General features: G+C 42.7%; 1 protein-coding gene across 1 annotated transcript in view; it reads left to right on the top strand.

Moving 5' to 3' along the window:
- Positions 1-24,148, top strand: part of LOC126482055 (odorant receptor Or2-like) — a 31,512-nt gene extending 7,364 nt beyond the window's left edge. Inside the window, exons 2-3 of the mRNA XM_050106030.1 lie at positions 9,905-10,009; positions 23,969-24,148. Of these exons, the coding sequence (XP_049961987.1) occupies positions 9,905-10,009; positions 23,969-24,148 (285 nt within the window). The remainder of the gene's footprint in view (positions 1-9,904; positions 10,010-23,968) is intronic.
- The last annotated feature ends 218 nt before the right edge of the window (positions 24,149-24,366 follow it).

Here is a 24,366-nt window from a genome sequence, read left to right as displayed (position 1 = left end):
CACAGGAATTACAAACTTCATCAGGACCCATTGCAACTACTATGACAGTTAGGCGAAAGATACGAAAACTTGGATTTCATGGTCGAGCGGATGCTCATAAGCCACACATCATGCCGGTAAACGTCAAACGACGCCTCACTTGGTGTAAAGAGCGTAAACATTAGACGATTGAACAGTGGAAAATAGTTGTGTGGAGTGACTAATCGAGGTACAGAATGTGGCGATCCGATGGAAGGGTGTGGGTATCGCGACTGCCCGGTGAACGTCATCTGCCAGCGTATCTAGCACCAAAAGTAAAACTCGGAGATGGTAGTGTTCCAGTGTGGTCGAGTTCTCATGGAGGGGCCTTGCACCCCATGTTGTTTCCTGGGGCACTATTACAGCACAGGCCTACATGGCAACTCGGGGATGGCAGTTGTATCTTTCAACACGATCGTCCACCTGTTTATCTTTTTTTGGCATCAGTCTTCTGACTGGTTTGATGCGGCCCGCCACGAATTCACGTCCAATGCTAACTTCTTCATCTCAGAGTAGCACTTCCAACCTACGTCCTCAATTATTTGCTGGATGTATTCCAATCTCTGTCTTCCTCTACAATTTTTGCCCTCTACAGCTCCCTCTAGTACCATGGTAGTCATTCCCTCATGTCTTAACAGATGTCCTATTATCCTGTCCCTTCTCCTTATCAGTGTTTTCCACATATTCTTTTCCTCTCCGATTCTGCGCAGAACCTCCTCTTTCCTTACCTTTTCAAGTTCACCAAATTTTCAACATTCGTCTGTAGCACCACATCTCAGTTGCTTCGATTCTTTTCTGTTCCTGTTTTCCCACCGTCCATGTTTCACTACCATACAATGCCGCACTCCACATATACATTCTCAGAAATTTCTTCATGAAATTAAGGCCGATATTTGATATTAGTAGACTTCTCTTGGCCAGGAATACCCTTCTCGCCATTGTTAGTCCTCCTTGCTCCGTACGTCACTGGTTATTTTACTGACTAGGTTGCAGAATTCCTTAGCTTCATCTACTTCGTTACCATTAATCCTGATTTTAAGTTTCTCGCTGTTCTCATTTCTACCACTCCTCATTACCTTCGTCTGTCTTCGATTTACTCTCAATTCATACTCTCCACTCATTAGACTGTTCATTCCGTTCAACAGATCATGTAATTCTTCTTCACTTTCACTTAGGATTGCAATGTCATCAACGAATCGTATCCTTGATATCCTTTAAACTTGAATTTTAATACCGCTGTTGAACCTTTCTTTTATTTCCATCATTGCTTCCTCTATGTACAGATTGAACAGTAGGGTTGAAAGGCTACATCCTTGTCTTACACCCTTTTTAATACGAACGCTTCGTTCTTGGTCGTCCACTCTTATTATTCCCTTTTGGCTGTTGTACATATTTTATATGACCCGTCTCTCCCTATAGCTTAACCCTAGTTTTCTCAGAATTTCGAACATTTTCCACCATTTTACATTGTCGAAGGCTTTCTCCAGGTCGACAAATCCTGTGAACCTGTCTTTATTTTTCTTTAGTCTTGCTTTCATTCTTAACCGCAATGTCAGAATTGCCTCTCTCGTGCCTTTTCCTTTCCTAAAACCAAACTGATCGTCATCTAGCGCATCCTCAGTTTACGTTTCCATTCTTCTGTATATTATTCTTGTAATCAACTTGGATACATGAGCTGTTAAGCTGATGATTCTCGCACTTGTCAACTCTTGCCGTCTTCGGAATTGTGTGGATGATACTTTTCCGGAAGTCAGATGGTATGTCGACAGACTCATACATTCTACACACCTACGTGAATACTAGTTTTGTTGCCACTTCCCCCAGTGATTTTAGAAATTCGGATGGAATGTTATCTATCCCTTCTGTCTTAATTGATCTTAAGCCCCCAAAGCTCTTTTAAATACTGATTCTAATACTGGATCCTATGAATTTTCTAAATCGACTCCTGTTTCTTGTTCTATCATATCATACATATCTTCCACCTCATAGAGGCTTTGAATCTATTATTTCCACCTATCTACTCTCTCCTCTGCATTTAACAGTGGAATTCCCGTTGCACTCTTAATGTTTTCACCCTTGCTTTTAATGTCGGCGAAGGTTGTTTTGACTCTTATTATGCTGAGTCTGTCCTTCCGAAAATCATTTCTTTTTCGATGTCTTCACATTTTTCCTGCTGCCATTTAGTCTTAGCTTCCCTGCACTTCCTATTTAATTCATTCCTCAGCGACTTGTATTTCTATATTCCTGAGTTTCCCGGAACATTTTTGTACTTTTTCCTTTCCTCGACCAATTGAAGTATTTCTTCTGTTACCCATCATTTCTTCGCAGTTACCTTCTTTGTATCTGGTTTCCTTCCCAACTTCTGTGATGGCCCTTTCTAGAGACGTCCATTCCTTTTCAACTGTACTGCGTACTGATCTATTCCTTATTGCTGTATCTATAGCCTTGGAGAACTTCAACCCTATCTCGTCATTCCTTAGTGCTTCCGTATCCCACTTCTTTGTGTGTTGATTCTTGCTGACTAATGTCTTAATCTTCAGCCTACTCTTCATCACTACTACATATATTGTGATCTGAGTCTAGGTCTGCTCCTGGGTAGACCTTACAATCCAGTATCTGATTTCGAAATCTCTGTCTGACCATGATGTAATCTAACTGAAATCTTCTCGTATAACCCGGTCTTTTCCAAGTATACCTTCTCCTCTTGAGATTCTTGAACAGAGTATTCGGTATTACTATCTGAAACTTGTTATAGAACTCCATTAGTCTTTTTCCTCTCTCATTCCTTGTCCCAAGCCCATATTCAGCCTTTTCTTCCACTCTTTCCCCTACAACTGCGTTCCAGTCCTCCATGACTATTAGATTTTCACCCCCCTTTACATACTCTATTACCCTTTCAGTATCCTCATACACTTTCTCTCTCTCTTCAACTTCAGATTGCGACGTCTACATGTATACCTGAACTATCGTTATCGGTATTGGTTTGCTGTCGATTCTGATAAGAACAACCCTATCACTGAACCCTTGACAGTAACGCACTATCTGCCCTACCTTCCTATTCATAACTAATCCCGTTGTACCATTTTCTGCTGCTGTTGATATTACCTCATCTGACCAAAAATTATTGTCTTTTTTTTCACTTCACTTCACTGACCCCTACTATACGAATATTGAGCCTCTGCATTTCCCTTTTCAGATTTTCTAGTTTCCCTACGTCGTTCAAGCTACTGACGTTCCACGCCCCGACTCGTAGTACGTTACCCTTTCGTTGATTATTCAATCTTTTTCTCGTGGGAACCTCTCCCTTGGCAGTCCCTCCCGGAGATTCGAATGGGGGACTAGTCTGGAATCTTTTGTCAATGGAGAGGTCATCATGATACTTCTTCAATTACATGCCACATGTCCTGTGGATACACGTTAGCCGGTCGAAGTGGCCATGCGGTTCTAGGCGCTTCAGTTTGGAACCGCGTGACCGCTACGGTCGCAGGTTCGAATCCTGTCTCGGGCATGGATGTGTGTGATGTTCTTAGGTTAGTTAGGTTTAAGTAGTTCTAAGCTCTAGGGAACTGATGACCTCAGATGTTAAGTCCCATGGTTCTTAGAGCCATTTGAACCATTTGATTTGATACACGTTACGTGTCTTTAATGCAGTGGTTTCTATTGCCATCTGCATGCTCATGCCGTTGATCATTGGTGATTCTTCCGCCTTTAGGCGCGGTTTCCCACCCCTACGACTTTTTTTACAATTTGTTCGTTAATCTTCGTTGTATTTAGTCGTAGCGGACGTCACATGACATCCGTTGAAGTTCGTTGTTGATCACTTCACTCAGTTATTTTATTACAGAGGCCTAAACCACGGATGGTTATACGACAACAACATCCCTGTAATGGAGTGACTTGCATAGAGACCTGGCCTGCATCCTATAGACCACCTTTGGGACCCTGTGGAACGCCGACTTCGTGCCAGGCCTCACCGATCGACATCGATATGTATCCTCAATGGGCTGCCATTCCCCAAGAAACTGTGATTGAACGTATGCCTGCGATTGTGGAAGCTGTCATCAAGGTTAAGGGTGGGCCAACACCGTACTGAATTCCAGCATTAGCGATGGAGGGCGCCACGAAATTGTAAGTCATTTTCAGCCAGGTGTGCGGATACTTTTGATCACATAATGTAAGTATGTAACTCTGTGTTATTGATGTGAATATGAAAGCCACCATTCTGATTTAAATATATGACACTACATTAATTTTATGATTAATTTCAGGGTGTTGAACGAGCATCCATAAGAAATATGTTTAATTTGCATATTCATACTTTCATGATGCAATGATTGTTCCATAAAGTTTCGGATGCGCAGACGCATAAATTTCACTTCTTCTTGCGATACTGCTGCTGCATACCGTCCAGCCATCTTCAGAGTGAGCCGAGGTGATTGACGCTCCAGAACATGCTCCGTCCTTTTAAAAACACGGACCGCGCCACTCCGCATGCGGCCACAGGTATACAAGGCGTCAGAGACGTTGATCGGTGGCACAGAGGTATAGCTTATGCATGAAATTAGATCTAGGGGTGCGCAGTCGATCCACGTGGTGATACCGAGGTATCACTGCGAGCTTTAACGTTGCGACGTCTTTGTGAGTTTATTACAGAAAGTGCCGGATTCCAAGATTTGTCCAGACTGAAGCCTCTATCCCTATTATTTAAATTCGTCGCCAACCGAATTCCAATTGCTTCTTTCGCAAGTGAAACCCACAACTCTGAAGTCGAGGCTAAAATTTCGACGTTGTCATACATCATGGAGTGCCGAATGTCGATTCAGTGCTCTGCCACCGCCACTTTATTAGGCTGTAAGAGCCGAGTGTACCTGCGGTGCTCAGTGGATCTCTCATGGACTTTACGTGTCGCCTGTCCGATGTAGCTGGCCGGGATGGCCGAGTTGTTCTAGGCGCTACAGTCTGGAACCGCCCGACCGCTACAGCCGCAGGTTCGAATCCTGCCTCTGGCATGAATGTGTGTGATGTCCTTAGGCTAGTTAGGTTTAATTAGTTCTAAGTTCTAGGGGACTGACGACCTCAGAAGTTAAGTCCCATAGTGCTCAGAGCCATTTTTTTTGTCTGATGTATGAAGGTAGATACCCAGAGGGTATCTTGTAAACTCCAGACTTCCCATGTTCCAAATCATCTTTAACGAAACCCAGGACCGCTGCTGTCTTTGGTGGTAGGCGAAACATCATTTTCACTTTATGTTTGCTGAGGGTCTGTCCTGTTTGTGACGACAGGCAGAGATGCCGTGGATTTAAAGTTTTTGTATCTTCTTCTGCATTCCTTATGCCCACAGTCCGTTTCATTCGTAGCGCCTTACGTGTCTGCCGTGGAGAATACACGTTGGCTTCCAAAACTCTTCTCGAGTGTGAAGATCTTTCTCCAGACTGCCCTCGTCAGTGACGTAGTTTGGTCTTTGTACCTACCAAAGTCTGTGAAGGATCGTGCCAGCTATTTGCACATAAATACAAATATGGGTCGGTTTCCCATAAGCAGCATGTCCCAAAGTGCCATCATCTTTGCGCCGTACCAAAACATCCAAAAATGGAAGCCATCCATCTTTTTTCCACCAGAAGTTGTGCAAAGGTTGAATCCAATTGGTGCAGTTCCTCCGAAGCTGCATGGACTTCCAGACATCCATAAGAAAGATGTTCCTCTGCGACCGATAGTGAGTAACATTGGCTGTCCAACCTACGGCTGTGCCAAACATTTTGCGTCGTTATTAAGGACTCTTGTAGGAAACTGCGTTCATCACATACGTAACACTGTGCACTTAATTGGAAAACTAAAACCACCTAAATGGAACAGTTCCGATTTATTTGTCAGTTTCAGTGTAGTATAATTGTTCACAAAGGTTTCTCTTTCAGAATCATAATTTCTCATTGGCAACACCCCTGATAAAGAGATATCAGCTTTGTTTGAACATGTCTTGACCTTGACATATCTTTTCATTCAGAACAGACTGGTGGTGTCACCATTGGTAGTCCTCTTTCGCCCTTGGCGGCCATCTTCTACGAGGAAAAGGCGCTGGAATCTGTAAACTTGAAGCCCGCAGAATTTTGAAGCTATCCTGACGCCGCGTTTGTATTGTGGCCGCATGGTAAAGATAAAAGACTTTTTAAATCATCTGAATTCCATCCATAGACAACTTCAGTTCACAATGGAAACTGAAAAAATGGATGCCTTCGTTTTTGGATGCTTTGGTACGACTCAAAGATGATGACATTTTGCCGGCCGAAGTGGCCGTGCGGTTCTAGGCGCTGCAGTCTGTAACCGCGAGACCACTACGGTCGCAGGTTCGAATCCTGCCTCGGGCATGGATGTGTGTGATGTCCTTAGGTTAGTTAGGTTTAACTAGTTCTGAGTTCTAGGGGACTAATGACCTCAGAAGTTGAGTCACATAGTGCTCAGAGCCATTTGAACGATTTTTGATGACATTTTGGGTCATGCAGTATATTTGAAACCCCCCCATACGGATTTATATTTACGTGCAAATAGCTGGCACCATCCTTCACAGACGATGAGTGTTCTCAGAACTCTGGTGCGCAGAGCAAACGTCGTTGCTGACGAGAGCAGTCTGGAGGATGAACTTCTACGCCTCAGAAGATGTTTGGATGCCAACGGATGTAAGTAGCCTGTTTGTATGTAGGCAGCGCTATAGACTGTGTTAATATCGCTGACAGCTCTCTGTGCCCTCGTTAAGAGATTCTGTGGTTGGATGGACTAGCAGTTAGCGAGTGGATTGAGAAGTGTATGGGTATATTTTTCTTAGTGGAGACTGTTTTGGCAAGAGATGCATTGTAAAGCGAGACGCAAGAAAATGTAAAATGAGGAAGGAGGTTGTTGCTCATGTTTGCGTTGTGGAATTATTGGCAACTATATAATTTTTGGAACTGGATGTCACATGAATAAGGTAAAATTTTCTATATACATTGTTTCCTCTTCAACAAAATCTTTCTTCTGCTTACCATATGCCTCCTAGTAATTAGAGTCTATGGTAGTTAGAATATTTTTATTTAGGTGGATGTAGTTGCTGCTTGCTGTAATTTCTGTAGTTCCTGTTATGAAGATTTTCAGTGAGGTAAGTGACTTATAAAAAAAAAATGGGGTTCGTGATTGAAATGAGTTCAGGCAATTAACAGAGCTGGAGGTAGTTTTTTATTACTTTAATTTCATATTTTTGGACTTTTATTATTGTTAGGATTTCTTGCAATTCAGGGCCATTCGTTTGTGTAAAATTATTGGAAGTCATGTTGTCACTGAATAGTAGTCAGATTTTGCTGAGCTTGTATATTCTGGGAAATAAATGAATCGGTTAACTTCGATTTGTCTCTGTTAGGGAAATTCTGTAGGTCAGTGTTTAAATAATAAAAATAATTAAAGTCGTAGTTTCTTGAGTATTCTCCAAAACAGACACGTAAGGCGCCAGCTGTTGGCATAAGGAATGCAGAAGAAGACACGGAAAGCTTTAAATCCATGGCATCCCTGCCATACGTGGGAAGTCTATCGTCAGAAATAGGACGGATCCTCAACACACACCAAGTGAAAGTGATTTTTCGCCCTCCACCAAAGGCAGCAGCATCCCTGTGTTGCCGGCCGTTGTGGCCGAGGGGTTCTAGGCGCTTCAGTCCGGAACCGCGCTGCTGCTGCTGCGGTCGCAGGTTCGAATCCTGCCTCGGGCATGGATGTGTGTGATGTCCTTAGGTTAATCAGGTGTAAGTAGTTCTAAGTCCAGGGGACTGATGACCTAAGATGTTAAGTCAGATAGTGCTTTGAGCCATTTGAACCATCTGAACTCCTGCGTTCCGTTAAAGATGACTTGGTGCTTCAGAAGCCTGGGCTTTACAAGATCCCCTGTGAGTGTGCTCGTTCATACTTCAGACAGACGACCCGTACAGTTCATGAGAGACCCACAAAGCACCGCAGGTGCACCCGGCTCTTACAACCTAACAAATAGGCGGTGGGAGAGCACTGTATTGACACTGGGCACTCTTTGGTCGAAATTTTAGCCTCGACTTTATCGTTGTGGGACTCAGTATTGAAAGAAGCAATTGATATTCGCTTGGCGACGAATTTAATTAATAGAGACGGAGGCTTCCGATTAGACGAATCTTGGAATCCGGTGCTTTCTGTAATAAACTCACAAAGACGTCGTAATCGTGCAACTTGCAGTGATATATTGATATCACCGTGTGGATCGACCGTGCATCAACAATGCTACTTTCAAGAAAATGTTGTACCCCTTTGCCACCGATCAACATTTCTGGCGCCTTATATACCTGGGGCCGCATACGGCTCTCTCTGAAGAGGGCTGGACGGTATACAGCCGAACTATCAGAAGCAGAGGTTAAATTAATGCAGCTGCATGCCTGAAATTTTATGGAACAGTTTTTTTATTAATAGACCAATAATGTTAACTTATTACTAAAAATAAAAAATCTGAAATAGAAGGAAAATCAGAATGATGGGAAAAATCCTGTTACAATGCAACAAAAGTAGTCAGGAAAAATTCTTCCCCAACTGGAGAGACAGATACAACCTTAGAAAGAAACTGAATTTCCCATCGTGTCAGTGCTAAAAGTGCCGTTTAGTAGGACTGTACTCTACCGTTCCTAGTACTGCGAGAGAATATTCCAATACATACAAAGGTTCCCGCAGGTAGCATGTAGCAGGTAGCATGTGCGCCGTTCTTGCCTCACGTTGCGAGTGCATCTGGCTCCCTTACGTAAACCGACGGCTGTGGCGACAGGAAGAAAAGCGGGCCACAAAATGAAAAATAGAAAAATACAGATTTCTCAAACGAAGTAAACAGCTGGTCGCGTACAACGGGACATTCACTAGGAGAGGAACGTTTGCACTCTGTAGAATACGTCTTTTATTGTGCTCAAGAATCTGGCTCCAGATGTGCTGCGGATCTCGTGTCTGATACATTATCCGTCACCGGCTCACTGCGATATTTGTTGTCCACCGTACATATCTTTACAACATTGACTCCAAACTGCAGGTAGCATGGAAAGACTCAACTGAATACAGCCGAACTATCAGAAGCAGAAGTTAAATTAATGCGGCTGCATGCCTGAAATTTTATGGAACAATTTTTTTATTAATAGACCAAGACTTAAGTTCTCTTCCTTTCTACTGCTGGTTTCATCTGTATAGTTTCGTAAACTGAACGAGTTTCTGATATAGACGTCAATGCAGCCGGTGAAGCTATTTGGAGAAATGCTGGAATATTGACGAATGAGGCACTCACTGTAGCAGTGAGTGAGTTTTGCATTGCATCTAATTTTGCAGTATCAACCAACGCAGTATTATGTACTAACTGCCCGACTGTGGATTCCCTATTTCCTGGTATATACTGATATAAACTTTGTTCCTTATCATGCCAGAAACAACTTCCCAGTTTATGTCCCTATAGAGTTCTAACGATTATTAGGTACACTAGGACGTTAACTTCATCACAATCTAAAAAAATCTCCTCCTCTCCTCGAAACTCGTGCCGCTTCCATTTCCTGACAATAACGTTGGCAGACTACAGAAAGTTCTTTTGCTACGATACAGGATCAGGAAGCTCAGCATTTACTGCTTGTTTAATCCCATAACCAGGAGCTACACAAATGCATCGCGGTGAAAAGCGAACTTAAGACGGCCGTGAAGCTGAATTTACAGACGTGATTACTACAGGGATCACTCAAGTTTGTATGTTTAGTTCAGAGGACTCCACTTGCATGCTTTCTACAGGGTACGTTACTTTTCATGATTTTATGTACAGCGCAGAGAGGAGCATACGATCATAAATCCATTCGGCATGGCAACATAACAGCGCTGTTTCTCATTTCAGGCAAGAGGAAGCCTCGGCGACGTTCTCAAGTACGCTGCCTACATGAGCGTTATGGTCACCGAGCTCGGCGTCTACTGCTGGTTCGGCAATGAACTCATTACAGAGGTACGCGACATTACCGTCATTCTATGATAGTACACTGAACCATAATTCTTCATTTTGTCCTCAGTATTTTACGAGGTGCATTCAGTAAGTAATGGCACACGTTTTTTCCTGAAAGCAGATTGATTTTATTCAGGATTCCAATACACCATACTATTCCACGGTCTTTTGGCTAAGAAACCCTTCTTGTCAACATAATCTCCGTTCAACGCGACGGCCTCACGACACCTTACTGGGAGGGTATGCATGCTCGCGTGGTACCACTCTATACTGGCCGACGTCGGAGCCAACCTCTTGCTGCATCAGCAGCCTCCCCATCATCCAAGTATTGCTTGTCGCCTAGTGCATCCTTCATTGGACCTAACAGATGTAATTCGGTAGGTGTGATAGCAGGGCTGTAGGGTGATGAGGAAGAAGAGTGCAATGAAGACTTGTGAGTTCCTCTCGCGTGCATATGCTTGTGTGAGGGCTTGCGTTGTCATGGAGAAGGAGAAGTTTGTACGCATTTTTTGTGGCAACGAACACGGTGAAATCGTTTCTTCAATTTCTGAGGGTAGCACCATGCACTTCAGAGTTATCGTTGGACAATGAGGGAGGACGTTAACTAGGCAGAATAACCACTTTATAGTCCCAGAAGACCGCAGCCATGACTTTAGCGGCTGAGGGTGAGACTTTGAAATTTTTTCGGGGGATAGATGGTGTGGCGCCACTGCATGGATTGCTGTTTTGTTTTAGATTCGAAGGGATCAGCCCATGTTTCAACACCTGTGACTTCGTTCGACTAAAAATTGTGACTATCAGCTTCGTAACGTGCAAGCAATTCCGCACACACGGTCCCTCATTCCTCTTAATGGTTATGTTGCGCAGCGATAAACTCATCCCTTTGAATACCCCAACTGGCGGACGAATGTGTCAGCACTTCCAAAAGTGACGTCCAGTTGTGCAGCGAGGTGACTGATTGTGATCTATCGATCTCATAGAATGAGAGAGTCCGCATGTTCCAACATGGCGGAAGCGACAGCAAGACAGCAAGAAACAGTCACGATCGCAAGATACGATGGTAAGTCAAATGGAAACCTTAAATTTGTAATAACGAATCGAAATTTCGCGCCGTTATCCTGTGAGTTGGTAAGAGTGCTACAAACAGCTTGCAGAATGGCCTTTAGGTGGCAGCATAGTGCAGATACCGTCGCAGTATCGGTATAAAGATGGCCGCCCCACTTGCGACTTGCACAAGGGAAGAACAGCATTCTGTTATTCGGTTTTTGCGTAGTGAAGGTGTGAAACCTATTGAAATTCATCGACGAATGAAGGTTCAGTACGGTGATGCATGTTTGTCACAGCACCAAGTCTACGAATGGAGTAGGAAGTTCGCAAATGGTGTGACTTCAGTGGAAGATGCTCCTCGTCCAGGTCAGGTACAACGAGTTGTGACTCCACAGAACATTGCAGCAGTTGAAGCCATAGTGAAGGAAAACCGCAGAGTGACACTGAATGACATTGCGGCATGTTTACAGATTAGTCATGCGTCAGCACACCACATTGTGCATGATGTGCTCCAGTTTCACAAAGTGTCTGCAAGATGGGTGCGACGGCAGCTGACTCCTGAAATGAGAGAACGACGTGTTGATGCTTGTGAAGAACTTCTTCGGCGCTTTGAACGGAAAGGTGATGGCTTCCTTGGAAGAATAGTTACTGGGGATGAAACCTGGGTTCACTTCCACCAACCGGAAACGAAGAGAGCGAGCAAGGAATGGCGCCATTCCTCATCACCAAAGCCAAAGAAGTTTCGAACAGAATCATCAGCAGGGAAGGTTATGCTGACTCTCTTTTGGGACGAAAAAGGCGTCATTTTGGAGCAATATATGCCTAGAGGGACCATCTTCACCAGTGCATCATACACAGATCTCCTAAAAAATCATCTGCGGCCTGCAATCAAATCAAAGCGACTTGGATTGCCGTCAGCAGGTGTCCTTTTGGAGCATGACAATGCAGGGCCTCACACTGCCCGTACAACAGTTGCAACAATCACAGACCTGCATTTTGAGTGTCTTCCTCATCCACCATACTCACCAGACCTTGCCTCAAGTGATTTCCATATGTTTGGACCACTCATAGACGCAATGGGAGGAAAGAAGTTCCGTCCTGATGAAGAGGTACGCCGCGCGGTGGACTAGTGGTTACATGGACAGCCAAAACAATTTTTTTATAAAGTAATTTATGCACTTTGTAAGCGCTGGTGATACAGCTTTGTACCACTTCTGCACAATAAATAATATTTAAAATAATAGTTAAGGTTTTCATTTGACTCACCCTCGTATCATTTAAAATGACCGGGTTCGGCACCTACAGTAGGCCACACTGATTGCAGCATTTGCTGGAGCTGGTGTAGTTCTGAGCAGCTGTGTGTTACCAAGACGATAACAGATGGTGCGGCCTGCCGGCACGTTGGATATCGAACTGATTTGCAATACTTTGCTGCGATGGTTGTAACGCCGGAAATGCATATCCTCCTATTTCCATCTATTGTACTATTATTTTTTTTCCTTGTTTTGTTACCTCAAGATATGACATTTCTGTCTCTTTATATATTGTAATTGCTTTACTGTTTGGATATACTCGTATATATATTTATGCACTTATGTCGATGTATAATTGGTTTGTTTCGTAAATATTATTTGTATTTTTACGCTGGGTCTTGCCTAGGGAAAACTGCTATCGAACGATTACGTCGATAGGTCGTGTGAAGAATCAAAGTGTGTAGGATCTTTGGCAGTGTTAACTCTGCCGCGTGGAGCGCGGGCAGGGCAGTCGGAGTCTGGCGGGAGTAACGAGTGGAGCAGGTGTTGTGTGACGCTCCCGCGAGTTGCCGCGCTTTCGGGGTTTGGCAGCATGTAATTGCGCTCGACTCGCGATGATAGTTTCTGACATGGTGTCGCGGACGGGAAGCATTAGCTGGCGCACATCAAGAGCCCGTTTCGCCTGGTGACCGTGTCGAGAAGAAGGCGCGCCAACATCCAGCTTCTGCAACAGCGACGGCCGACAATGAGTGACTGTCGCCACCTCCTCGATCGACGGCTTCAAACCTTCAATCAACCAACAAGGAAGACTAAAAGCACGTAAAGTTTCAGAACTGTATGGCAGACCTCAGCTTTTCAAATTGTTCCATTTGCCTCGCAAAATTACAGCAACTTAGCATGAACCTTTGTTGCTCATTGTCCCAATTGCATTGCCAAGCAGGGTCCCTTCCTTTTCCGAAATGAACCCGAGTGTCGTTGAAATTCAAACGCCAGCATTAAAATAATATAATTAGATTTCACTGCTTTAATTTCAAAGTTCAGTAGCTGGCTACAATATTTAGGTTACACGAGCACAAATTTAGAGTGCGAGTTTTGTTAGCATATTTTAGCTTACCTGTGACTGCAGCTCAGCTTGGTACGTACTAAATTTTACTATTGTTAATAGTTCAGAATCATTTAATTCAAGTTCAAAGTAAAATCTCTTGTTTCTAAATTGCGCAGAGTCAAGTTGCTTTTGAAATGGTTGTTGAGGTAGTCCAAGACTAACCGTATTTTACTGGATTTCGATGTGCTTCAGAAAGAAAGCTCACTATTAACTTCAGTCACTAAATTAACTTTCGATTTTCCGGTTTTATTAATTCTTTTGCTAAATTAAGTCAGAGTGTAGCGAAATTTATTACTTCTGACAAACTTTCAGTTTTCACACTACACGTGTCAACCTTCAGTTGCCACGCTTCTAGTGTTAATTATATGTGTAATAACCTTTCTTTTTCAGTTACTATAGTAATTGTCCTTAGGACTGGCGACCGTGATTTCCCCCAAATCTCAAATATCTAATTACCGCTAGTTAATTGTTAACGTAACGGCCGCACATTTACTTTCTTTATTAACTTTACCCCTTTTCAAAATTAATTTCCACCAGTTTCATTTGCATTTTTCCTTTCATTTAGATGTAACCCTTTCCTCCCTCTTTACCGACAGGTTAACTTCGGTGACGATTGCTTTTCCAAAATTCCCATTAGGTACACGCGGTTTCATTTTTCACTGTCATTAAGGTCGATAAGTGAGGGGGGGAGGTTACACGTGGCGACCTGGTGACAGGACAATCTTCAGTTTTGAGGTTGTTCTGGACACGAATTTTGTGTGGTGCAAATCTCGTAACAAAGTATTGGTTACGAACAGGTCGTTACGTCAGCGACATTAAGTAGTGGGAGTAAATCTAATTATATTTGAGATTTGGCAGTTATATTGAAAATTATTAAAATGAGTGAAGGCAACAATTGCCAAAATTTGGTAGACTTGGATACGGAACAATCGGTCGAACAGTGGGAAACGCGCGCCGCGGTACCCATTGTTCAGGGGCAGGCGGCTAGCATGAAAGACGCGACCGCCGAAACGCAACAAAGAGCAGAAATGGAATTCCAAAGTTTAGAAAATGTTTCGGAATCGGAAGTGAAAATCAAATCTGAATCCCTTGATGACGAATACGGGGGGACAATTAAAGAGGAAGCCGCTACGGAAGTAAAACCGGTAGTTTCCGGGAATTTAACTGATTTATTGAACGTTTTGATTAACGAAATCAAGAGTCAATCGGTCAAGCAAGAAGATCAGGCTGCCAAGCAAGAAGCTCGGGCTGCCAAGCAAGAAGCTCAGTCTGAAAAATTTGAACGGATGCTAGACAATCAGAACAAAGCTATTAACGTTGTTATCAACAATGTTGGAGTTGTTAACACAAAAGTTGGTAAAATCAAAGAAGATATTGTTGTAATTAATACCGAAATCGGTAATCTTAAACAGGAAATGATAGGCGTTCAGGCGGAAATTGCGAGCATAAATACTCGTTTTAATTCCGAAATTAGCAGAATCGAAAAAAGTGTAGGAGAAGCAGTTGCTCCGATCATCGAGAATAAGGTGACGGAACAAATTCAATTAGTGAAAAAAGAGGATCAAAAGAAGGTGGAAACTTTAAAGGCTTTAGTATCCGAAGTAGATACCAAAGTGACGAAGCAGGCTAATACCTGCGAAGAGAAAAAGAGGGAAGTAGAAACGCTCTGCGACAACCACTTGCCAAGTAATTACGAGAGTGTTGGAATTAGAAAAGAAACTTGACGAAAAACAGAGCTATGTGCTAATCTATGCACATAGTTCGGAATTGTTGACGAAAGAGGAGCGGTTCGACCCCTTGAAAAAAGGCGGTATACACCCGACGGATTTCATTAAAAATTGTGAAAGAGTTTTACCCAGATCATGGACTAATGAGAGAAAAATTAATGCGGTTATTCATGTGTTGGCTGGTGATGCCAAGCGTTGGGGTTTAAACCTCAACATTACGAACATGACTTTTGACGAGTTTAAAAATTTGTTTCTGGCTGAATACTGGTCAGAGCAAAAACAGCAAAGTGTCTGGCGCGAATTTGTCGTATCGAGGCCTTTCGATGCGAATTCGCGCGGCTCGATGAGGGAGTTTTGTGAGGGCTGGATCCGCAAGTTGGAATATTTGCGTGATCGCCGCACGGAATCCGAAATAGTCTGGGAACTCTACAAAAAGCTTCCAGATGATACAAAACGCTACGTAGGAAGCAATTACAGGACAATAAATGATTTCCTGGAAAGAGTGGAGGACGAGGACAATTGGCGCAATAATCGCGACAGTGGTAGAGGCCGTGGTAACAACGACGGGTACCACAGCAACCACAACAACGATAACCATGGGAATAATGCATACCGCAACCATGGCAGCAATAACAATAATGGTTCGGACCGTAATAACAATCGGTACAATGCAAATAATAACTGGAATAACGGAAACCAGTATCATACTAGCGTGATACGGGCTTCGCGCAATAGTAATAACGTCAGAGGGTGTGATAAGCCGCCTCAGCAGCATCCGGGGAGCGTATCTGCTGGGACGAGACAGGGAAACCGTTAGCCGCGCCGGTGAGGGGCCGACCGGGCGTGGAGAAGTTTTGGCGGCCCAATAACAGCAGAAAACCGAGTTGTCGTCGTTATGAAAATTCCGTATGGAATAATCAACGGCGGGAGAGTGTGCCAGTATTAGGAGAAAGTAGTGCGCCCACAAGTAGTAGATCAGCTGTAGACACGGCAGTAGAAAATACATTCACTGTCAGTGAGAACAATTTAAGTAGTGTTCCGGAAATCGACTATAAAGTGGCAGCTGTAATACCCACAGTGGAACTGGAGATTGAGTTTAAGAATGATTCGCAAGTGTTGAAAGAAGATCAGATGTCGGATAAAACGTCCGTCATCGAGCGAGGGGATGCAGAGAGGGATGAGGTCTGGTTAAGGCAGTTCGGTCGCTTATACGACGAACTAAGAGATTATAGGGGCCTGTACGGGAGAAGTGTTTATGGGGAGCGCGGGCAGGATTTGCCGCGTCTCGTCCCGCAGGAAGATAGTGATTGTGAAGTGATGGAAAGTTCTGGCCCTAACCGGCAGACTTTACTAGAAATAGTTGATGTTAAGGGGGAGCACGAGCAAGATGCGTCGTGCTTCGTCCCGCAGGAGTTGAATGTTGAAGTAGTAACGGAAAGTTCTGGCCCTAACCGGCAGACTTTACCGAAAGTTATAGTGATAGAAGTAGCCGACACATCCGACGCAAACCTCCAGTTTAAACGTTGCGAGAGTATTAAGGAGAAATATTACGAAAATTTTAGTGATAGCCGGACACGAGTGGTAGAAAAGCACGTAGATTACAGCGTGTATGAGGTTAGAGCTGACGTTATGCGGTCAGACGGTAGCAGTGTGGGTTGCGCAGATCCAGAGGAAGTAATAGCAGATACTACTGGGTACATTCCTCCAGGTAGATTGGCAGGTGAGATCGATCTGGCCAAAGAGGAATCAACGAAGGTGACAATTAGTGAATTGATAGCAAAGCAACACTCACTAGTTGACGAGTTACAGGAAAAGGGTTCGGTATTGGAGGCGAAGCTACAGACTAAGCCTCAGAACAAACGTGTTGAAATTAAAACTGTATGTGAACAGAGGCTGAAAAAGCCGCCAGATAAACCGGATTTAGGATCAAAGCCGGATGGTTTATTCTGGAATGACCTGGATATAGACAAGGATTTACTGTGGGAAAGTAAAGAAACAGTCGAGGACAAGTGTAGACAGATAGTAGTGTCTGCTAATATGCACGGCCTACAACTAAACGTGTTGATTGACACCGGTGCAGAATTGAGTGCTGTATCTGGAAAAATATTTCAGTTACTGAAAGACAGACCTGGCATCGTAGTTATGCCAGTAACAGGGGTGAAAATTATCAGTGCTACTGGGAAGGCCAGTAAACCGGTCACAAAACAGACTTTTGTCAACTTCGAGATATGTGGGGCACGATTTGAACAAGAGTTTGTCGTCGTGCCAGACTTAACTACGGAAGTAATTATCGGGTTAGATTGGCTATTAAAGTACCGTGCAGTGATTAACTGCGAAAGCAAAACTTTGACATGTATGTCACTAGATAAAACAATGATAGTTAGTTTTGACGAGGCAGGAGACGGTGTGCATAGGCAATACCAGCCTATACACATTGTTAACTGGCCGGATGACATTGACGTAGGAATGAGTTTGAACTGCCGTAATGTGAGGAAGTTCGGCATTGACAAAAGTGTAGAAAGTGAATTGGAAGAGATAATCAAATTCCCTCCACGGATTGACATTAGTATTGGTGTGAAAAACGATCGTTTGCGAGAAGTAATGAAGCTAAAAGCCGATGCTCGCATACGTCGTAATGACGCTAAAGTGCGTTTTGCTAAGTTTGCAATCGGAGACTTAGTACTTGTAAAAGCTCATGAGAAATCGAGCGAGATAGACAATGAAATCTCTAAATTTAAGTTTGTTTATAATGGACCACTGTAGACCTGAAATTGTACCAACCAAGGATTGATTAGTACCACAGATAGGGTAATTTGTACAGTATGTAGATATAGAGTGTAAGATTTAAGGATGTGCCATGTGGCGATGCTTTTGCCTGACCTAGAGGTCATTAAAGAAGTTGTAATTAATAAGTAATTTATGTTGATTAAATGATTTAAAAGTTACTGAATATTAATCAATTTAAAAATCCAAGCTGCTAGTTTAAGTTTTCAGCTGAGTCACAGTAGATTAAGGAATGTAAATATGATTTTGTAAATAGCTGTAAGATTCCGTAAATATGTGATTTACTAGTCATTGCCGATGTACTTAGACGCTGTTTTAAGTTTCAGGCTAGTACATGCGTGTGATGATGGACAGTGTTGAGTTATCCACTGTGATAGTATCAAGGGACTCCTTGAGATTACTCGGGAGTGAGTTTTTCCGAAAGAATTCAGTGAAACGGACGTTCTGGAAACGCCGTCACAAGGGCGAGTGAGATCAAGCGTGCCGCACACGCGGGCGCAACAATACTGGCGAGGCGAGCCGCTGTCGGCTCTTGTGCCGCTGTTGGCTCTTGGGCCGCTGTCGGCATTCTTTGTACTTGCAAGTACGGAAGGCGGAATTGTTTTTCTTCCTGGACAGCTGAAAGAATTCTACTGTCAATATTTATGTTTTTTTTTTCGATCTGATGTCTGTTATTTTCTTGTTTAGCGTTTAATGGACTCCCATGACGAGAATATTAATTATGAAAGGGTTATGTAAAAATGTGTATTCTATGTAATTAATTATTAATTTGCGTATTTTGATCTACCTGTTATTATGACCATGTACTCTGATTAATTTTGTAAATAGTATTCCATTTCTTGCTACTGTTGGGAATTTTGACAATTTTAGAATAGCTAAACCATTTTCTATGTTTTCTATGAATTTTAATATGTTGTCAACCTGTTTTATTTAGTGCAAGATGACAGAGTGGAATAAGATTAGGAGTGTCTCCACTCAATTATTATGGTCTAAAAATTGATTTATGCTTAATTAGGCGAATGCTAAATTTTGTTGATGTTTTGAGCATATGCATTTCCGCTGTTTCTTTTTTGGGACATTTTCTGAGTCTGTTTACGTTACACGAACATCCTCAGACAATGTGGGGCACGTGTAACGCCGGAAATGCATATCCTCCTATTTCCATCTATTGTACTATTATTTTTTTTTCCTTGTTTTGTTACCTCAAGATATGACATTTCTGTCTCTTTATATATTGTAATTGCTTTACTGTTTGGATATACTCGTATATATATTTATGCACTTATGTCGATGTATAATTGGTTTGTTTCGTAAATATTATTTGTATTTTTACGCTGGGTCTTGCCTAGGGAAAACTGCTATCGAACGATTACGTCGATAGGTCGTGTGAAGAATCAAAGTGTGTAGGATCTTTGGTAGTGTTAACTCTGCCGCGTGGAGCGCGGGCAGGGCAGTCGGAGTCTGGCGGGAGTAACGAGTGGAGCAGGTGTTGTGTGACGCTCCCGCGAGTTGCCGCGCTTTCGGGGTTTGGCAGCATGTAATTGCGCTCGACTCGCGATGATAGTTTCTGACATGGTGTCGCGGACGGGAAGTATTAGCTGGCGCACATCAAGAGCCCGTTTCGCCTGGTGACCGTGTCGAGAAGAAGGCGCGCCAACATCCAGCTTCTGCAACAGCGACGGCCGACAATGAGTGACTGTCGCCACCTCCTCGATCGACGGCTTCAAACCTTCAATCAACCAACAAGGAAGACTAAAAGCACGTAAAGTTTCAGAACTGTATGGCAGACCTCAGCTTTTCAAATTGTTCCATTTGCCTCGCAAAATTACAGCAACTTAGCATGAACCTTTGTTGCTCATTGTCCCAATTGCATTGCCAAGCAGGGTCCCTTCCTTTTCCGAAATGAACCCGAGTGTCGTTGAAATTCAAACGCCAGCATTAAAATAATATAATTAGATTTCACTGCTTTAATTTCAAAGTTCAGTAGCTGGCTACAATATTTAGGTTACACGAGCACAAATTTAGAGTGCGAGTTTTGTTAGCATATTTTAGCTTACCTGTGACTGCAGCTCAGCTTGGTACGTACTAAATTTTACTATTGTTAATAGTTCAGAATCATTTAATTCAAGTTCAAAGTAAAATCTCTTGTTTCTAAATTGCGCAGAGTCAAGTTGCTTTTGAAATGGTTGTTGAGGTAGTCCAAGACTAACCGTATTTTACTGGATTTCGATGTGCTTCAGAAAGAAAGCTCACTATTAACTTCAGTCACTAAATTAACTTTCGATTTTCCGGTTTTATTAATTCTTTTGCTAAATTAAGTCAGAGTGTAGCGAAATTTATTACTTCTGACAAACTTTCAGTTTTCACACTACACGTGTCAACCTTCAGTTGCCACGCTTCTAGTGTTAATTATATGTGTAATAACCTTTCTTTTTCAGTTACTATAGTAATTGTCCTTAGAACTGGCGACCGTGATTTCCCCCAAATCTCAAATATCTAATTACCGCTAGTTAATTGTTAACGTAACGGCCGCACATTTACTTTCTTTATTAACTTTACCCCTTTTCAAAATTAATTTCCACCAGTTTCATTTGCATTTTTCCTTTCATTTAGATGTAACCCTTTCCTCCCTCTTTACCGATAGATTAACTTCGATGACGATTGCTTTTCCCAAATTTCCATTAGGTACACGCGGTTTAATTTTTCACTGTCATTAAGGTCGATAAGTGAGGGGGAGGTTACATGGTGACAGACGACTAACCCAATGACTCACCGTGCTTTTGTTTACTATCAGAACTTCGTAGACATTCTGCAAGCTCCTACAAACATCTGCGATGCTCTAGTTATTAGGTCAAAAGAAAGTGACCGCTCTCTGCCTGGAACGCACCTCTTATTACAGACGCCGTTTTGAAGGCTATAGCTCCTTCACCTATCGGAAATTCATGAAATTATAGGGGCTGACACGAGAATCTTCCGCGATGTTCCATAGCAAATTCCACATTTTTTCAACTGAAACTGGCCGAGACAAGTAGATGTTGCATTACTTATGGAACGACTTTCGAACGTATTAGATGCTTGTCTTCAAAAGGAACTTGTTCGTGTTTATTTGATGATTTAGGGCGCCCAACAGTGGGTTTATCAGCACCATTCCTAAAACAATCTGAAACGAATCTGTTTCAAACTCATAAAGGAACAATAACGTACGTAATGAGAATACCAGATGGAAAAACGACAATAATTACGCCACATTAAGGTTTTCCTTAGCACAAAAAGTGTTGTACAATGCTGCAAAATTGTTGATCAGTTATCTAGTGAAATAAAATCTCTGACATATGGCAAAATAGAATTTGATAACAAACTAAAAAAGTCTCTTCTTGATAACTCATTCGATCCGTAGATGGATTTGTATTATCGTGATGAGTAAAATTTGGGAGGAGAAGGGGATGGGCGGAGGGGAGTAAGAATTATTAACTCAAGCCCTTATATTAAATAATAATGATAATAAAGAAAAAGAAAAAAGAAAAACTTATAAATGTTCAGCCTGTAGAAATATTTACTAATTAATTTGCGATGTGAATGCGAAATGATTCGTTCCACATCATTACGATTTCTCATGCAAATGGTCCATAGAACAAAAAAAAAAAAATCTCCAATATTTGTTTACCTAACCGTGTCAGTTCTTCATATGACCAGTTACGATGGTTATGGCCAGATAATTTACGTGACAACCTTCTTCATCGGCTACTCAGTGCACATCCACACCTATACCTCGCAGTAGAGATTAAATAACTCTTATTTATCTCACAGTGTCTCACATATGTAGCCCTATTTGGTATGGGTCTCACACACTTGAGCAGCATTCTAGAATGGATTGCACGAGAGATTTGTATGGAATTTCCTTTGTAGGCTGACTGCACTTCCCCAGTAATCTACCAATAGACCGAAGTGTCTAGATATACCGGGTGATCAAAAAGTTAGTACAAATTTGAAAAGTGAATAAATCACGGAATAATGTAGATAGAGAGGTATGAATTGACACACATGCTTGGAATGACATAGGGTTTTATTAGAACCAAAAAAATACAAAGTTCAAAAAATGTCAGACAGATGGCGCTTCATCTGATCAGTATAGCAATAATTAGCATAACAAAGTAAGACAAAGCAAAGATGATGTTCTTTACAGGAAATGCTCAATATGTCCACCGTCATTCCTCAGCAATAGCTGTAGCCGAGGAATAATGTTGTGAACAGCGCTGTAAAGCATGTCCGGAGTTATGGTGAGGCATTGACGTCGGATGTTGTCTTTCAGCATCCCTAGGGATGTCGGTCGATCACGATACACTTGCGTCTTCAGGTAACCACAAAACCAATAGTCGCACGGACTGAGGTCTGGGGACCTGGGAGGCCAAGCATGACCAAAGTGGCGGCTGAGCACACGATCATCACCAAACGACGCGCGCAAGAGATCTTTCACGCGTCTAGCAATATGGGGTGGAGTACCATGCTGCATAAACATCGTACGTTCCAGCAGGTGTTTATCAGCCAGGCTGGGGATAATGCGATTCTGTAACATATCGGCGTACCTCTCACCCGTCACGGTAGCAGTTACAAAACCAGAATCACGCATTTCCTCGAAGAAAAAAGGCCCGATAACGGTAGATGTGGTAATCCAACCCATACCGTGACTTTGTCGTCGTGCGATGGAATTTGATCACCCGGTACATAAGTAAGACCGTACGGAACCCTCAGTGCGCGAGTCCTACTCTCGACCTGGCCAATTTTTTCCAATCAGTAAGAACGCTTTGCAGTACACCGCTGCTGTAACAGGTGCAAGTACTGCCAAGGTTGTACAGTGAACCAGAAGAACAGATTACTTCATAAGCAGCAGTGTATTGTTGGCCTTATGACTATAAAGTTAGCAGTGTTTGAGGTTGCAATAACTTTTAATGGTGGGAACTATGAAAGACTTAAGGTTCTGTGGAAGTTAGGGGTAAGATTTGGACAGAACACAGCTAAAGGACTGCGGGAACTGGATGAGCTTCGTGTACGTGAAGCAGAGTAAACTGCTCAGCAAATGACACAAGAAACAAGAAAGAAAAGGAGGAGACAAGCACTGGGCTGTTGTGACACTGAAGAAGACACAGACTATGGACCAGGGCCATTCTAGTGCATAAAAGATGCAGAAATGTAAGTCTGTATAAGAATTTGTAATAAAAAAAGCTTTAAACCTCAATATCCCTGAACTACATTTTTTGCAATAAATGATACATTTTCTAAAAAAGTACTGATGGTAGGGACGAAATTTTCGCAGCATGCCAACACATATGGAACTAGAATAATTAAAATATCAAGAGTTTTTGGTTTTATGTTCATTTAATTACAAAATTCTGTCAAAAAAATTGAGTGTTTGAAAAAAAAAGAAAGAAAAATAAAAAGAAAACATGCCCCACAATACAATTTTAATAATAATTCTAGTTCAATGTGTCTAGAAAGGTGAATTCAATAATTCAATAATTATGGAAAATAAGTAAGTTTCCAAGATAATGGGTCACAAAATTCAATAATTTGACATTGGTTGCATAGGACATACAATGTCCCCTTAAAGCAGGTTTTTGAAACTGTGTTAGTAGACTTTCTCGGGGTAGTTTACATCTATCTTCAAGAGTTTGCCAGTTCAGCTCTTTCAACATCTCGGCGACACTCTCCCATGGGTCAACCAAAACTGAGACCATTTGTGCTGTCCTTCTCCGTATTTGTTCAATATTCGCTGTTAGTACTATCTGATACAGGTCCTTCATAATTGAGCAATGTTCTTGAAGTAGTTGCATGAGTGCATGAGTCCATGAGTGATTGATTGCACTTCTCCAGTATTTCAACAATAAATCCGCCTACCACCTGCTTTACCCACAAGTGGACCTATGTGATCATTTCATTACTGATTTTCTTAGTGTATCTTTTCATTTGTCTTCCCAAGCACAGCCTTCAGTTACTCTGAGTACCTGTATCTGTCAGACACCTTACGTTCGCACTTGCCTGTGATTTGCAGAGCGAGACGGTGGCTGAGAGCGCGTGCTACTGTGCGCACGGGGCGCGGCCGGTGGCCTTGAGGAGGGGCCTGCTACTGGTGGCTGTGCGTGCAGGCCGGCCGCTCAGCATCAGCGCCGGGCCCCTCTACGTCTTCTGCAGGGAGGCCTTCGTCTCGGTCAGTAGTAACGACACTCTCTAAGATGCCCAGCAACATTGTCTTCGTCAGTGAAAGCCAAGGTTTCCCAATGTAAATCACGCTTGTCCGCCCCATTCTGGAGTATTTCTGTGCGGTGTGGGGTGCGCATCAGGTGGGACTGCCAGATGACATCGAAAAAGTACAAAGAAGGGAAACTCGTTTTGTATTATCGCGAAATAGGGTAGATAGTGCCACAGATATGATACGTGAATTGGAGAGTG

Source organism: Schistocerca serialis, chromosome 5, assembly GCF_023864345.2.
Source record: "Schistocerca serialis cubense isolate TAMUIC-IGC-003099 chromosome 5, iqSchSeri2.2, whole genome shotgun sequence".
Classification (NCBI taxonomy): Eukaryota; Metazoa; Arthropoda; class Insecta; order Orthoptera; family Acrididae; genus Schistocerca; species Schistocerca serialis.
The sequence above is the reverse complement of the archived record's forward strand: the minus strand, read 5'-3'. Positions and strand labels throughout refer to the sequence as shown.